General features: G+C 42.4%; 1 protein-coding gene across 2 annotated transcripts in view; it reads left to right on the top strand.

Moving 5' to 3' along the window:
* Positions 1–18,484, top strand: part of LOC130492913 (uncharacterized protein KIAA2026-like) — a 61,884-nt gene that overhangs the window by 23,539 nt on the left and 19,861 nt on the right. For both annotated transcript variants that reach the window (XM_056866687.1, XM_056866688.1), the window contains one exon: positions 14,936–16,334. In XM_056866687.1, coding sequence (XP_056722665.1) covers positions 14,936–16,334 — 1,399 coding nt within the window. The remainder of the gene's footprint in view (positions 1–14,935; positions 16,335–18,484) is intronic.

Raw genomic sequence — 18,484 nt, 5'->3', positions numbered from 1 at the left:
ACAGGGGAACAATTATCTCAGACCAAGGCCGGCCTTGACCACCACCACACACACACATGCACATGCACACGCACACATTTTATGAATGTAACCTGACATACTGTGCGCAAAACTGGGCAACAGAGCAAAGAACTGCAGTCTTTTTAAAAAGGTAGTCCTGACATGTATGTGAAAGGGTTTGCACATGTCTTAAGAGATCTTTCAGTCCTGAACTTTACGTTGCAGTTTTAACTGGAGCAATCTGTAAATTAAAAGGGACTGTCCTTTGTGGAGAAGTAAGCAACAACAAGTCCCAGCTAAAGTCCAATGTATTGGTGGGAGTGTTATTGGCCCAGTGGAACAACAGAGTGGAGAGGACTGAGAAATACAGTATGCATCAGAGGTTTTACCTAGTCAAGTAGTGAGGAGGCATTCAGTTCCTCAAAACTGGCCTCAAGGACTTACAGCTAATAGTCGAGGGAATGAGAAATCTGCTCAGGTTGGACTTATTGCTGCTGTTAACAAGCTTAACGTTTTGGACACTGATGTATTAATTTCTCAAGAACAAAAAGTGTGGGTTGAACAAATGAGAACTGAGCAAGTGATTATAAATCATCATAAGGCAGTGGCAGCCATTATTGATACGAGGGCAGATATCAGCTTTCACAGAAAAATGCTGGGACTGATTTGAAACCCATGGGTTTTTTGAAAGTTCAAGCTTTTGACTCACAGATAAATCACATGCCTCTAGTAGAGATCCATGTGCAATTTCGGCACTGGAATGGGCCTAAGTTAGTTCTAATGCATGAACAAGGAGAAAATAATTTCATAGTAGGCGGAGATCTTTTATTTAAATGTGCTAAGATGCAGCCAGTGATTACTAGGTCTCAAGCAAACCGTGAGTTTAATCGTGAAGGGGGTGGGGAAAAAAATGTTGATTCTCCAGGTCGGGAGAATGGCAACCATGATACTTGTTCAGTCGAAACTCCTATAGAGACTGAAAACCTTTCTGAGAGCTGCAGTGGCAATATTTTGTTGCAAGAACAAATTACCGTGTTTCCCGAAAATAAGACATACCCATAAAATAAGCCGTAGCAGGATTTCCAAGCATTTGCACAATATAAGCCATACCCCGAAAATAAGACATAGGTATAGGCGTGGCTAGAGAGAGACTAAACTCCCCTGAGCCCCGGCCTCCATGGGCCGTTGGGCTCAGTCTTCCCCTGTTCCCGCGCTCGGGCCCCGACCTCCCAGGGGCCGATCACTCCCGTTCCCCGTCTTCTCCCCACTCCCCTCTCCCACTGACGGCTCCCCCCGCGATCTGCCGCCACTCGCGGTGGACTCCCGCTCCCCCGCTGGAACGCGGGGCCGAGTTGTGGCCTCTGTCGGGTCCCCCGGGTTGTCCCCCCACCCCCAGGACCCGTGCCATCTGCCTCGGGCCAGCCCACTTCCCCCCGAGGTGCAAGGTCGGCGCTCGGCCTCCCCCCGTTTCCCCCTCCAGCTCTGCATCCACCCGCGCCGCCGGCGGGCTCAGCCGCCCTCGCCTCCTCTTTCCCCCGGCCTGGTAAGTGGGGTTGCCTCCCCGAGGTGCAAGGTCGGCGCTCAGCCTCCCCCCGTTTCCCCCTCCGGCTCTGCATCCGGCGGGCTCGGCCGCCCTTGCCTCCTCTTCCCCCCGGCCTGGTAAGTGGTGTTGCCTCCCCAGGCATTGGGGTTCTCCCCGAGGGTCCCCCGGTGTGGCGGTGGGGGAGAGGCGCAGTCCCGAGGTTCCGCCCCAGGTCGCGGACTCGAGACACATACCGTACTTATGGTAATAAAAAATAAGACATCCCCCGAAAATAAGGCATAGTGTGTCTTGTTAAGGAAAAATAAATATAAGACAGTGTTTTATTTTCGGGGAAACACGGTAGGCCTCAAGGAGAGTCAGAAACCTTTCATGATAGTAAGCCAACTATGTTGTATGACAATGGATTAAAATTGGGTCAAGACAAAGCTAATGTGATTTTGCCTGTCAAAGTGGCTCAGGAAGAGGATTGTGAAATCCTTGAGCTGTCATCAGAGGGTGGGAATAGTTTACAAGATCTGCAATTTCCTGAGAATTTTCCTGAAAGGCAGCAAACGGAAATGAGGGCAGTGTGGAGTGTTTTCAACCTTTGTTTTCAGAGGTGCCAGGAAAGATAATCTATCATCACATTGATACTGGCAACCATCCACCTATTCATACTAGGCCTTACCAGATCAATAAAGCCATGAAGGAGGTGGTGGAGGCTGAGATTCAACAAATGTTGAAATGGGGAGTTATTAAAAAGTCAACCAGTAAATGAGGTGCACCTATTGTCGTTGAGCAGAAGAAGAGATTAGCTGAAGGAGATCCCCCTGAGTGTAGATTGTGTATTGACTATAGAAGGCTTAATGGGATTACAGAACTTGATCCTTACCCTACTCCTAGAATTGATGATTTGGTGGGAAAATTGGCAAGAGCGAGATATATTTCTACACTTGATTGTGTACGTGGATACTATCAGATTCCTTTAACCCCAGAGGCATCTGATAGGACTTCATTTGTGTGTCATGCTGGACATTTTCAGTTAACCAGAATGCCATTTGGGTTAAATGGGGCTAGTAAGACTTTTCAGAGGTTAATGGACCGGGTTTTGGAGGGTCTGCCTTTTGCTTGTGCATACCAGGATGACTTTTTTATTATGTCAGATACTTGGGAAGAGCATTTACATCATTTGAGAGTGGTTTTGCAGAAACTGCATGATGCTGGTTTGTCTGTAAGGGCAAGAAAATGCCAACTCGGGTTCAATGAGGTCACTTATTCGGGACATCGAGTGGGGAGTTGTAAAATCAAACCCCTGGAGGCCAAGATTGCTAGCATTGTAGAATGGCCTGTACCCACCACCAAGAAAGGAGTACAATCATTCCTGGGGTTAATTAATTTCTATAGAAAATTTGTCTCAGGGTTTTCAGATGCAGTACCACTTACTAATCTCTGTAAGAAAAAGTTGACACCAGAGTGTCAACAGGCCTTTAACGTAATAAAGCAAAGATTGGTGCAAGCACCTGTTTTGAGACCGCCAGACTACAGTAAATCATTTTACCTTCAGATAGATGCGAGCCAGAGAGGCTCGGGAGCTCTTCCGGCTCAGAGGGATGAAAACCATGAGTTACAACCAGTTGTTTATTTAAGTCGTAAGTTGTTACAGTGGGGGTGTGCTTATTCTACCCCAGAGAAAGAGGCATTAGCTATTGTTTGGGCTGTTAATAAACTGCGTCCATATCTGATGGGGGCAAAATTTTATCTCCAGACAGATCATAACCCCCTGGCATTCTTAAATAAGATGAAAGGTTCTAATGCCAGAATTTTGAGGTGGGCCTTAAGCCTTCAAGATTTTCAGTTCGACATTTCACATATCAAAGGTAAAGATAATGTGGTGGCAGATGCCCTTAGTCGTCGTGAAGAGTGAGTTTTTCTGTGTATTATTGCATTGCTTACTTACATATTTTCAAAAACTACTGTAATTTGATTCTTTCTTTATGTTTGTATTGTTAGTAGCCATGTGGGATTGCAATGTAACTGTTATATATTTGTGGAGTTACCACATTAACATTCGTCAATGAGTTAACTCTTAGAAGGGGGCGTGTCAAGCCAGAAGGGTTCATTCTTTTTCCTTATTGACCAAAGTTTAATTTTCCATCTAAAGATGCTAAGTGTTAGCTGCAGTCATTTTCCAAAGTTGATTTTCAGAGACTTAACGGCCTGCACCTGCTGCTTGTTAGGCCAATGAGGTAGTTGTTCAAGGACATTTACTTTCAGATTAATTGGGTAAAACAATGCAGCTGTGATATATTGGGAGAGGGGATGAGAACATTCTCCGGTGTGTGAAGAATACTGGTTAGAACGGGTTAGATCCAAATTAGAGGGTTCTCCCGAGCCAGGGCCCTGATTGGCCCAGAGGGATCATCTGACCCCAGCCTAGAGATCCATAATTACAGTTAGGTATTATGATGGCTATCTCTTCTTCCTTTTATTCTTTATTCTGATGCCTTGCTACCTCTACGCTTTATTTGCCTGGAACTTCGTTACTCTGCAACTTTGTTACGCAAGATTTATGCCCAGCCGTGAGGCTGTGACCAGGATTGACTCAGAGCTGTAAGTAAGAATATCTGCTAGTGTCAGTTAGTGAGCATTCTGATTAGATAGCCTGTTTTTGTTTTATTGCCAGTGTGCTTTATCTGTAACTTGTATTTTAATTTGTGTTTTCTTGTAAATAAAACCTTTTCCAGCTTTCCTTTTAAAGCTGTGGTATTTTATTGAATAGACTGACCTAACCTTGGTTACGTTACAACAAGTCCTGGGGGTTCCTGGAGAGGACCTCAGGCTTGACATGTACTCTGACACTCTAACCACTGCACCATGCTGGCTGTCAGCAAGGTGGAACGCTGCAGGACCTGAAGCGGTCTTATGCTTTTCGGTGATTAGGCTCTTAGAATTAGGAAGGCTTCTCTCGCCAGAGGCAGAAGCTGAGGCACCTCGATGAGAGTCTGCAGGACCCAGAGATTCTAAAGAGTTACTGTTTCCTGAGTGAGGAGGGCTAGTGAGATTGGGGTTACCGTATATACTCGCGTATAAGCCAAGTTTTTCAGCCCAAAAAAAGGGCTGAAAAAGCCGAACTCGGCTTATACGCGGGTCAATATGGTAGAGGGAGGAGGAAGGGGGGAACTTACCGCCGTCACCGCCTTTTCCCGGCCGGGAGCGGCCTCCAAAGGCCCCCTGCGGCCGCAGGGAGGCTGCGCTGCCGCCCCTGCCGCCTTTTCCCGGCCGGGAGCGGCCTCCAAAGGCCTCCTGCGGCCGCAGGGAGGCTGCGCCGCCGCCCCCGCCGCCTTTTCCCGGCCGGGAGCGGCCTCCAAAGGCCCCCTGCGGCCGCAGGGAGGCCGCGCCACCGCCCCCGCCGCCTTTTCCCGGCCGGGAGCGGCCTCCAAAGGCCCCCTGCGGCCACAGGGAGGCCGCTCCACCGCCCCCGCCCCCTTTTCCCGGCCGGGAGCAGCCTCCAAAGGCCTCTTGTGGCCGCAGGGAGGCCACGCCACCGCCGGCCCGCGCCACTTCCTGCCGCCAGGAGCGGCCTGGGGGGGCCTCCTGCCGGATCCGCCGCTTCCTGCCGCCAGGAGCCCAGAAGGTAAGCCTGCGGGGGGGGAGGGGTTATAAGCCGACCCTCGGGTTATACGTGGGTGCCTAATTTTTCCCCATTTTTGGGGAGAAATTAGGCACCTCGGCTTATACGCGGGTCGGCTTATCCATGGGTATATACGGTAATTGCTGTAGTGTCCAGATCAGGCGAAGTGATGGTATCGCTTTACTCTGCTCTGCTTAGACCTCACCTAGAGTACTGTATTCAGTTTTAGGCACCACAATTTAAGAAGGATGTAGACAAGCTGGACCGTGTCCAGAGGAGGGCAACAAAGATGGTGAGGGGTCTGGAGACCAAGTCCTATGAGGAAAGGTTGAAGGAGCTGGGTATGTTTAGCCTGAAGAGGAGAAGACTGAGAGGGGATATGATAACCATCTTCAAGTACTTGAAGGGCTATCATATGGAGGATGGTAGCGAGTTGTTTTCTGTTGCCCCAGAAGGTCAGACCAGAACCAATGGGTTGAAATTAAATCAAAAGAGTTTCCATCTAGACATTAGGAAGAATTTTCTAACAGAGCGGTTCTTCAGTGGAACAGACTTCCTTGAGAGGTAGTAAGTGCTCCTTTCCTGGAGGTTTTTAAGCAGAGGCTAGATGGTCATTGGTCAGCAATGCTGATTCTATGACCTTGGGCAGTTCAGGGGAGGGAGGGCATCTTGGCCATCTTCTGGGCATTGAGTAGGGGTCACTGGGTGTATGTGGGAGAGGTAGTTGTGAGTTTCCTACATTGTGCAGGGTGTTGGACTAGTTGACTCTGGTGGTCCCTTCCAACTCTATGATTCTATGAACCCCTTCCTTAAAAGAGATAAGTTATCTTATTCAGCTTAATCACCTACAATAAGCAGGACACAACTTTTGAACTTGAACTGAGTTTTATTGTCAAAGCTTCAAACAGAATATATGTGCTATGTGAACATATGTATAAGGGAGAGATGCTTTTACATACTTTGAAATGGAAAAATTCTGTAGATGTACCAAATTAACTAACAATAAGAGGAACACAAAATACCATATGGTCCCATATTGGTAAGCCCATAACACCCTCTCCTGGAACATCTCAGTATTTTTTCAGGCAACACACATAACAACTATTTTTAATACAGGTTACATTGTTAATACAAAGGAATATAAACAAATAAATGAAAAGACTTCAATAACCATTTACATAGCATATAAAATCAGTGGCTTTCCAAGTCTTGAATTACAGAATCTAACCAGGATGCGTCTGCTTCAGACCAATCAAAATTCAAACCATCAATAGAGAACCATTTGTCTGGCAATTGAAGATCAAGAAGGTCAGATGACTGTAAGATAGGAAGGCATGGTGATTCTTCAGTGTTTATGCCTAAATCCAGGGCATCATGAGATATAGATGTGGATGCTGGAATATCAGTTTGTGTGGCTGTAGTTGTAAATGTTTTGGGTGTTGTAGGTACATGACTTAGGTGTGATCATATCAACTATAGCAGAAGATTTCAACATTATAGATGTATCCTGAAAGCTATGTAGACAGTGCTGTCGCTGCATACGCCTACTTAAATGTGTCCAGCAATTTGGTTTTTTGTCTGCCATATCAGGGATTTACATACCTGGATGAATTTTTATGAAGCATATAGGCTCTATAATCAGGTGATAACAATATCAACAAGTATATTTCAATCTCCACAAGCCTGAGCCAGATTCATAACTGTGACACCTATAATGGTAAGCAATAATCTGTTTACTTTGAGAAATAAAATACAACTCATCAGATTAAAAGTCCATTCAGGATATTTGTTGAGTTGAAGGTTTTGCCACACAGGAAGAGACTTTTTTCTTGGCACCTTATCCAACACTGCAGTGGCTTCAGAACGTCCTGGGTTGTCATCATTTATTGATTGATCTTCTTGGCCTTGGGATGTGGAAGACATAACGACAATCTCACGAATAGGATTAAAATTATAATTATGACAAGAATTATTAATATTGGTTTCAAATATAACAAAAAGTCCAGAGCCCTGTTGGCCCCATTTAAAATCTTATTTACAAATTCTCCAGCTGAGGTTAGGGCTTTACCAAGAGTAGGCATAACTGTTTCAAATGCTCCACCCAAAGTATGTAGCCATTCAGGCAAATCACCTTCATGTAAATCCAACCTGAGAAGCTCTGCTTTAGACCTCTGAATGAGTTCAGTTATACTATCCCTTCCAACTCTATGATTCTTCCAACTCTATGATTCAGTTATACTATCCCTTCCAACTCTATGATTCTATGATTCTATATTGTGGGATCCTGCATTGCGGGGCGAGGGTTGGGGTCACTGGGGATGTGGGGGGGAGGTTGTTGTTAATTTCCTGCATTGTGCAGAGGGTTGGACTAGATGACCCTGGTGGTCCCTTCCAACTCTATGATTCTATGATTCTATCCCAGGAGGAAGAAACATGTATCTGAAATTTTTTCAAATTTGTGAGAACTTCTAACATAGAAGAGAGTATCACTCTGATCCGTGGGATATTCAGTGTTCCCAGAACAAGCATATCTGAGGACTTCAAAGGCAGTTCTATTTGTTGCCCAAAACATCGCACTGTGGAATTAATTGTTATTAAAGTAACCTGATACATTGGCATGTTGCAATCTTGCTGATCAGTCATAACAATATAGCTTCCATTTTTTAAAGGAATAATTTTTAGATAAGGACTATCAACCCTTTCAGCCGTCACTTTACAATTTGATCCATTTTGATTTCCACATGGTTCAACAAGCACAACATCATTACATATATGATATCCTTCAGCAATGCAATTATAAACTTTCAGATAAGTCAGTTTACCACAATGATCATTAATTAAATCAAAATAAGAAATGACCATAATTTTTGACAAATAATTACCAGTTCTTACCAGGTGTCTGACATTAATTAACCTCCAGTTGGTACATATATTGCCTCTGGGACAATTAACTCTAAATAAAAAGATATTTATGCCTTTTAATTAGTTAATGATGCCTTTGTATGAATGTCATAAATATAGGTTTTTGCAGTATGCTTAAGAACTTTCATCTGTTCAGCTGTAAGATTCAGTTCATTTTGAATCCATGATGCATTCATGAGGGACCAATCCATTTTGTGGTCCAGTAAAAGAAGTTTCATGTTCATAATATGTTGATGAATAAAACTTATACTGGAATGTTCTGTAAGTGTTTTTACATCGTGTAGTGTTGCTTCCATGAGGGTTACAACATGATGTCTTAAAAGATGAATTCCTTTTGCCAGAGCATTGCCATTAAGATCAGATTTTTTGACAGTTTCTTGATAGACAAAAGTCTTCCTTGCTGTAACTTAGCAAAATTATTATTAATACTTCTTTTATGTCTTATTTGTGTAGAGCAAAGAGATGAATGCTCTCCTACTTCCATCACAGAGATTTCAGATGCATTCAATACTTCGAATACTGGGAGAAAAGCTCTATTAGAAGGCATTTCATTAATAAATCTTTTTGTAGTACTCAAAAAATGTCTCAGATATCAAACAATCTTATAGATTGGTTTGCTTTCTGCCCATTTAGAACACTGAGCAAACAATGAAGTGATAGAAAGGTTATCTGAAGTTATCTTCATTTCTTCTATACAATGAGGTGCCCACATCATTTTATTAAAAGTCAACCATCCTTTGTCCTCTTGTGGTTCACGTGACCATTTGGTATGCAACAAACATAAAGAATTCTTATCAAAACACCGTACCCAGTTACCTGTCTTATTGTGCATAGTCCATTGAAAAGTACAGTGGTATGGATGTCTGTTGTGAAAGCTGCTTCTGTCACATTGTGGCAATTTATCAACATCACTTTGCCATAAACTGCAATCTCCTTCCCACATCAACCAAGAAAAATAGGTGCAGTTTAAAAGCATAGCTGCTTCAGGATATTGACAAGTATCCTCCTTGGTTAGAGTACGAAACATCTTAGATTTGCCATCATTGTGACACTCTGGAGGAAGAGCACCTGATTTTAAGGTGATTCTGTCTATGTTTAGTTCCTCTTTCAGTTTTTTCAGAAGCTGTTGCTTCTTCACGGTACTCCCCTAATCATAATCCCGCCAGGATCCATACAGTTGATCACTGCAGAAAACCACTTGTGTAGTGTCATTGAAAATCATATAATACGCTTGAAGTCTTTCACGGTTTGCAGTATAATTAGCTGGTACACTATAAGTTATTTCTTTATAATAGTCCCATATAGCTTGGTCTGCATAACCCATTCGTTTTGCATCCAGCAATGGGCACCGATCCACAATAAACTCTTGAGTGGGCCAGCTGTGAACTAAGTTGGTTGATGAATTTCCATTTAACCAGGTAACAATGTCCAAAATTCTCGTAACATCGTTCTGTTATATAGTCCTTTTGTCTGTGTACCGGATCCAGAGTTAACTTGAAATTCATATGAACGTTCATATGTAGTTGTTCAATTTCTTCCTGTAGGGCATGCAATCAACTCTGTTTTCCTTCTAGAGAAGTAATGTCCTGAGCTTGTGCAATCCAATGTCCATCGAGCAACAATACCTGGGATATTCTGAGTACCCTCTCCCTGGTAATTACAGGATGGGGATAAGGTTCCCAGAACCATCCATTAGGCAGTCCATAACTACTGACATCAATCACTTCCCAAGCATGATGTATAGAACGCCGTGATCGTCTAGAAGATTGTGCATATGTTGTATACGATTGGTGGGACGTCTGGTTCCAAGTCAACATCATACCAGGCTGTTCCACTGCATATTTCCATTGCATTCGTAGGATCACTGATAATACTGCTCCAAGAGTTAAGAAAAAAATTATACATGCAAATATGATCCATAAGCATATTTGAGTAGGCCTGGTACAGATCAGGTAGGCCCAATGCTTCCATCTAGAAGTCCATGGTACAGAAGTAGAAACAGGTGTCAAAGATGTACTCACATCATTGAGGACACTAGTGTTGTCATGGGGTAGTTGTCTCTGAGCTGTGTTCCAATCCAGCCACTGGTTTGCTGTGAAGACCATGCTGATGGCTAGTAATCTTTATGTTATCTATTGACAATTTTCTTTCCAGGCCATTGGTGTAATAGTTCTAGGATTCGACACTTATGTATTGGAGTGGGCTTTTTCCACCAAGGTCAAAGTTGAGATGGCCTATTTACTCTCTCCTGGACAAGGAGGCCTGGGTAAAGCAACGTAGGTTCTGGAATAGAGGCATCATAAGCTAAAGACAAGCATAATTCTTGAATTAAAGCCAGCTGTTCATCTCAAGATACTGTGGTATCAGTAGAGGTGAAAGAAGATAAAGGAAGGCACCATACATGAGTTCATAACGTGACTTAACATTAACAGAGCTTTTGTATGAATTCAAACCAAATATTACATAAGGAATAAACTTGGCCCATCACTTAGGTCTACCAAGCAGGAGCTTAGTCAAGGCATGTTTAATTTCTGCATTTTTTCGCTCAACCTTACCACTATGGCGTGATAAACGCTACTGTACTCCAAGGTAATGCCCAGGGTCTTGGCCCAGTCCTTAAACTGTCCAGCAGTGAAAGCTGGACCCTGTTCCATATGCAATATGTTTAGAATCACAGTAAAGATGAAAGCAGTGAGTGCCCTGATGGAGGCTTCAACCGTTTGTGTCCTAGTGGGAAGTAACCAAGTGAACCCAGTGCAGCCATCAATCTACACACGAATATTTACCATACCTTCAGAAGGAGACAAAGGACCAATATAATGCATAAATACCTTTTCAAATGGCTTGCTGGGATGTTGCTGTTCAATATAAGGAACTTGAACCATGTTGTAGCTGTTTACAACCTGACAAGCTGAACACTGACTTAAAACAGAAACAACATCCTTTTTCATATTAGGCCACCAATACTTTTCCTTCAAGTGAACCAGAGTTGCATCCCTTCCACCATGAATACCTCCCAAGCCAGCATGAGCTGTCGAATAAGCTTTGGGCATTTTGCACATGGTGGCAACACAAACTCACCATCAGGTTTAGTCACAATAACATCACCTTGTACATTTCTCACATAAGAATATTTTATTGGATACCTAAGTGGATTAGGCCTGGATGAATTAAGACATTGTCAGTCAGTATTTTATTACGGTCAATTGAATCAGATCTATATCAGTAAAAGACTTGGTATGTATCATTGTGTGTATAGAGTGGCTTGCTTTTTGAGCTAACGTGTCAGCTATAATATTTCCCTGTGTGCGCAGAGAAGATCCTAATGGTCTGTGCCCTAGCTCATGTAAAACTTGTATTTCTGGGTGATTTTTTGCAATTTTTGCTATAGTTTTCCATTTGCTAACATCCAAGTGTCCATGTCTTAATTGAAAGATCTGGCTAAATAATTACTGTCTGTAAGAATTAAAATAAGTCCTTTAATGAAAGTAGCCTGCTTGGGGACAAATTCCAAAGGAGAAATTTCAGCATATTGTGCAGAATGATCTCCAAGTGGGAACTTCCATTTGCAATCTACAACAAACTGTCCTGTTGATTCATAGTGTCCTTGGACAATTCCCATGCCAGCCGCATTTCATTTCTCAGGAATAGGGCTTGTTATGGCAGAACCATCTTTATAAAAAACAGCAGAATAACTATGTAAATCCAACTGTGGGAGCAAAATAGCAGCTGAAGCTTTATTTTCAACAGCTGGCAAATTATTAAGCTGGGGTAAGGTATCATCATAATGGAATTCAAATCTTGTATCTTCAAAATAAGATAACCACGTCAACTACCTACCAGAGAGAGCCTTGTAAACGTGGGGAGCGCAGGGGAGAATAAACTCAAATCTGCTGACCTTGTGCTAAGTCCAATGCCTGCAACAAAGTCTTATGCATTGTTGTGAGAAGTTTCTCAGTAGGATAAAAAAAATTCTCTGCAGGTGAAAACACAAAATTTCCATATATAATGGGTGTCAATGATGAGACCTTGTGATACCTGATATAACCTGTAGTGGGAGAAACATAAAATTTCACATCCAAAGCTTTGCTAGAATCTCTAGCCTCCAGATATTTAGAGTCATTAACTTTCACAATTAAAGCATTACGTATAGCCCATAACAGCATAAATGCCATGGGGCCAAGCAGCAGTCCCTGAACAGTGCCTTCTAGAATTGGCCAGTCAAGTAAGACCAGAACTATGAAAGCATGGTACCCCCACTCCCAGCTCAACCAGCCTCTCCAGAAGGATACTATGGCTGAGAGGTCCAGAAGGATCAACAGCTACGCCCTCCCCTTGTCACTCTCCTGGCAAAGATTATCAGTCAGGGGAGAACCAAGGCCATTTCCATCCCAAAACCAGGCCTGAATCCAGATTGAAATGGGTCTAGATAGTCCATCCCCTCCAAGACTGCCTGAAGCTGCATGGCCACCATCTGCTCAAGCACCTTGCCCCCACCCAAAAAACAACAACGGAATCTTGGCTACTGGGTGGTAGTTGTTCAGGTCAGTGGAGACTAGGGATGCCTTCTTCAGGAGGAGTCACATGACTACATCTTTCAAGATGGCCAGAACTGCACCCTCCCTCAAGGAAGCATTTATTATGTACCGGACCCATTCGACCAACCTAGCCCAGCTTTATACCATCAGCAATAAAGGGCAAGGGCTGAATGTAGATACAGTGGGCAGCATGCTTCTGAACATCTTGTCCACTTCATCAGGCATCACCAACATGCTGGACTTCTGTTAGGCTTATTAAGAACCATGCCTTCAGAGTTTACTGGTTTAATGCCCACATTTTCTCATTATTGCTACCTATTTTATTAAAGCTGTGACAAATGTGTTGTATATAAATAAATACAGGTTTAACCCAGGTTGTAATCACCACAGTAAAAGGCTAACTTCTCTGACTTAGAGAAACCCCAATTTCCTATAATTTAAGTATTGCTTTAAGAAGCACTACTTAATTTAATATTAGAGAAAACAACTGGCTAAGAAATTAATTCATATACTACCATTGATCTTCCACAAACTTAGAGACGCCTTTACAGCCCTCAGATTTCAAACAATGACAACTCCCTTGTTAGCGGGCTGTTATCAGCATATACTAGTTGCTCAATGAGTATGTATGTATCTGTGGAGCCTTGGAATTGGAGGATCTCCCTTATTATGTCCTGTCTTGCAACCTGTATTCGATTCCCAGGGCCAAGTTTTTTTACAGCCATTTTATCTAGGCTAGCCCAGCATTCAGTGGAAGACAAATTCATTTTCTTATCTGATGAGGATCACTGTGTAATCTATATGATGTCACTGTATGCATTGGCAGCCAAGATTTGTGCTACATTCTCGCCCTGATACAATCTGTGTTTTGCCCTGGTCCTGACAATTTTTAAACTGTTTTTAACCTTGCTGTGTTTTATTTTATTATTATATTTATTACTGCCTGCACAGTTGTTTTTGTTATATTGTTATGGCCTTTGACCTTACACAATAAATTTTACTTACCTACCTACCCACTACCATTGAATAGTATAGACTGTATATATAAACAAGCAATAAAAAGAACTTGGTTTACATGCATTTTTATGTCATTCAACAATGGACTAATAGTGGACTACCATTTGTTGGCAAATTTGTTGATAATTTGAATGTCAGCATGATACCTTAATTATAAACTCACTGATTTAAAAGTATGTAATCTAAAGAATTCCAAAAACCACAATTACATTAAAGAAATGGATCTGAATGCATTTTCTTGTTTATCCAATAGAGTATGTAGGTATTGTCATAATGGTGGATGTGGCTTCTTTAATCATTGGATTATGACAAGGAAGTACCAATGGTATACATCTTATGAAGTAATGTAAGAAGGAAAAGTACCACCACAAAATGGCTATTGTGTAATGTTAGGCCAGTCACAAAATGACTGCCATTGGGGAGGGGTAGGATCAACTGTTGCTTTGGAAAACAATGCTTTTTTTTTTAGTTCAAAGGGAAGGGAAGGCTTGCTAATTGTGTGGCCACAGTGATAGGTTGCCAAGCTCTGAAACATAAAAGTCTGTTTCTATGGCAAGTAGGGATGCCAGCCTCCATGTGGGAACTGGAATTACAGCTCATCTCCAGATTACAGAAATCAGTTCCCCTGGAGAAAATGGATGCTTTGGAGGGTGAACTTTATGGCATTGTACTCCAATGAGGTCCCTGTGCTCCCTAGGCTCCATCCCCAAATCTCCAACAGTTTCCCAAACTGGATCTGGCAAAACTACCCCCAATCCCCTGCCAGTGGCTAGGGGGGACCTGGCAACCCTACTGGCAAACCAGCGATGCAGTGGTGACCACCATATGCTTGTTCAGAACAAGGCCAGTGCTTTACTAATGAGTGAGCTGGGAATGGATCTCAGCACTCCCTTTTTTCCCTATTCCATTCAAGACCCTTTGGATTTTATATCCAAGACTCAAGAAGGAAGCAGGCACCAGGAAACACATCTGTGATATATGCAGCAGTGCCCATGGGCATTAGAGATTGATCGATTTGTGTGTCACACTGGGACTGGGGATACCCTATACAGATAAGTTACCTAGGGCTACTCAGCCTGAATTATCTCATTGGGTTATTTTGAGGTTAAAATGGGGAAGGGAAGAATCATGTACACCACACTAAGCTCACTGGAGGAATGGTGGGCTATAATTATGATAGTTAAAAATAGTATTAATTCAGTTATCCAGTATTCAGTAGAAATAATTTTATTTTAGACACAAGTTATATTCTAAATTCTTCTCAAAGTTCTTAATATTAAAACTGATTTTCTTTTGCTTTGTTAGACATCGAGAACAAGAAAGAAAAGAAGCAGAGGAAGCTAGTCACAAAGAAATAGAAGAATGGGAGAAATCTCTCCTAGGTCAAGCAGCACCCACTCGAATGGAACACATGTGGGAAATTCCAGCTATCGGTCACTTCCTTTGTTTAGCACAGCATATTTTAAACTTGCCTGAAATAGTCTTCTATGAGTTAGAACGCTGCCTTCTAATGCCACAGTGTAGTGCTTTTTTGTCTAAAATAATGACTTCTTTGTTAAGTCCTCCTCATCGGAGATCTACCTTGCATCGAAGGCCAACTCTTCCTTATAGGGCTTGGGAAGCAGCACTTCGACAAAAAATACAGCAGTGGTATACAGCTGTGGGGCAAACTGACAATCCGGACAGCTGTGCAGAAAAACTTGGTCTTTGTCCTCAATTTTTTCAAGTTCTTGGAGAAGTGAATCCTTTGGAGGAAAAAGCATTTCATGAACTCTCATTTAGTCAAAAAGTGTGGCTACTAAAAGGCCTTTGTGATTTTGTGTATGAAACCCAAAAAGATGTACAAGATGCAGTACTTGGGCAGCCTATCCATGAGTGCAGAGAAGTGATTTTAGGTTATGATTACTTAGAAAATGCCTATGTTCATTTTCCACAGTTCTGTGGTGCAGATGTCCGGATTTACAAACAGAGGCCTTTTCATGCCCCTGAGTTTCCAGTTCCTCCAATCAAAGTAAAAAGAGTTCTACGCATTAAACTGGAAAAAGTGAAATGTGAATATGCCACCAAAAACAATGGGGAGGTTAGATGTGGTGCTAAAGAAGAGCTGCTGTCTCATGCAAAGGCAGAGCACGGGAAAAATCTTTGTTCAGCAAAGGTCCATTTAGACCATTTGAATGTTGCCACAGAAAAAGAAATGAAATCCAGATGTGAAGAGAAAATTCATAAGGGTTGTGACTTTACAACAGACTGCTGTAAAGAAAATAGGGATAAAAGCATTGTTCTGGGAGAGAATGCTGGCTTTGGGGGACCTCTCAGCCCAGGAGAAATCAGGATTGTGGAGAATGGGGGGAAATGTGGTGAATCTTCTGTAGTGAAAACTGAGGCTACTCCGTTAAAAGATAACACTCTTAAAACCTGCCAGATGCATGTGAATGGGAATCACACTGATAATTCAGATATGAATTGCCACAAAGTTGTTCGAGAAGTGAATTCAGTAGAAAATAGCAAAACACTAAAGCTTAGTAAAGTACGAGCAAAAAAGAAGAAAAAGAAAAAAAAGAAACTAAAAGATATTTTGAGTGAAAAGCTCCAGAGGAAGCGTGAAATTCACCTTCACTCCCTGAAATCTTATAAGCCTGAGATCCAGAATAAGTTGCTCTTGATGAAAAAGAAAGTCAAACACAAGAAGCACAAATCTGGTAAGGTGATTTTTACACCTGATACTGGAAAGGTGATTTGAGCTGTGAGTGTATGTCAGTCCTTGTGTGTGGTCTTTGAGATCCAGTAGCCCTTGTGCCTATGTTTGCTGGCTCCTAATAATATGAATCTGATACTTTGCAATTTTAAGTAATTTTGCAACTCTGATTGTATGTTGAAGCAGTAGCTCTAGAAAAAAAAACTTTGTTCACAGAAGTGAGGACAAAAACTCGTGAACTACAAAAAATATTACTGTTCAGCTAGAAATGACTGGGGAATTCTTTAAGTAATGGTTGCATTGTGCCTCATGGACAGGGTCAGATCTTGGGGAGTCGGGGGGGGGGGAAGCACTCCGGCCCAAGGCATGAAGAAGAGAAGTGCCACCACTGTGGCACGAGCGCCAGTGCAGCTTCCTGCCCGCAGCACAGCTGGTGTGCACACCACTACCCAGCACAACTTTCCTCATCATGCGCGCCACACCTACAGCAGCTACGCATGAGGCCAGGGGTGGGCAAACACATGGCGGCATTGCAGCAACCGCCCTTCTGACCACCAGAACCTGGCTCCAGCACGTGCATGCTCACATGCACATGGCACACCTCCTCCCTCGCTCTCTCCTGCCCCAGGTGCCCCTTCCCCAGTTCCATGCCTGCTCATGGTGCTTTTTTGGTCAAAGCCTTATCCGTGCTGTGCTGTGATATCATCACGATGTGGTTATGTTTGTCAAAAGTGAACAAAACTACACTGAACATGGTTTTTTGACATAGCTTCTCTCATTTTTGGTCAGCTTGGGGGAACTTCCATTTTAAAAATTCTCTAGTTTCCTGCAAGCTTCAATGACTTTGGCCATTTGTAACAGACCTTAATTTATTTTTCAATGTTTTGTAGCCATATATTGAGAAAGACTGCAATGCTTTGGTTCTTGTAGGTTATCCGGGCTGTGTAACCGTGGTCTTGGAATTTTCTTTCCTGACGTTTCGCCAGCAACTGTGGCAGGCATCTTCAGAGTAGTAACACTGAAGGACAGTGTCTCTCAGTGTCAAGGGTGTAGAAAGAGTAATATATAGTCAGAAAGGGGTTGGGTTTGAGCTGAGTATTGTCCTGCAAAAGTATTGTCCTGTAAGTATCAAGATAATGTGCTAATGAGGGTATGGTATGTTAATATGGAACCATTGTATCCTGAAGTGATCTGTTAATGTGTGTAATCCAAAACTAATCTGTATGGCTATTGTTGAATGTTGTCTTTGTCTGGAGGTTTTTCAGGGCAGGAAGCCAAGCCTTATTCATTCTTAAACTCTCCTCTTTTCTGTTAAAGTTGTGCTGATGTTTGTGAATTTCAGATTGCACAGAGAAGCCATTGAAATTCACAAACATCAGCACAACTTTAACAGAAAAGAGGAGAGTTTAAGAATGAATAAGGCTTGGCTTCCTGCCCTGAAAAACCTCCAGACAAAGACAACATTCAACAATAGCCATACAGATTAGTTTTGGATTACACACATTAACAGATCACTTCAGGATACAATGGTTCCATATTAACATACCATACCCTCATTAGCACATTATCTTGATACTTACAGGACAATACTTTTGCAGGACAATACTCAGCTCAAACCCAACCCCTTTCTGACTATATATTACTCTTTCTACACCCTTGACACTGAGAGACACTGTCCTTCAGTGTTACTACTCTGAAGATGCCTGCCACAGTTGCTGGCGAAACATCAGGAAAGAAAATTCCAAGACCACGGTTACACAGCCCGGATAACCTACAAGAACCAATGAACTCTGACCGTGAAAGCCTTCGACAATACTGCAATGCTTTCTTTCTTGACATGGTAGTAAAAAAATTTTTACTGCAAAACTAGAGTATGCAGAGTGTTTTGTATTCAACTCTGCAGTATTGTTCAGAAGATACATGGGGTGCAGAACTCAGTATCTTGCTTAATGAGAGGAACAGATTGTTTTCCAAGACCCTTCAGTTAAATCTGCCTTGTCAGCAAAATGTACAGATGCAAGTGAAGCTATAGATTCACTCTCTGAAAATGAAATTGTTTCTTTTAATTAGGTTCCCTAACATGGAGTAGTTGTTAAGCAGACAATGTTTAGATAATACATAGTACCTCTTAATTTACTATCCTGTTTTTTAAAGTATGT

This window comes from Euleptes europaea, unplaced genomic scaffold, assembly GCF_029931775.1.
Source record: "Euleptes europaea isolate rEulEur1 unplaced genomic scaffold, rEulEur1.hap1 H_2, whole genome shotgun sequence".
NCBI lineage: Eukaryota > Metazoa > Chordata > Lepidosauria > Squamata > Sphaerodactylidae > Euleptes > Euleptes europaea.
This window is presented reverse-complemented; position numbering and strand designations above follow the sequence as displayed.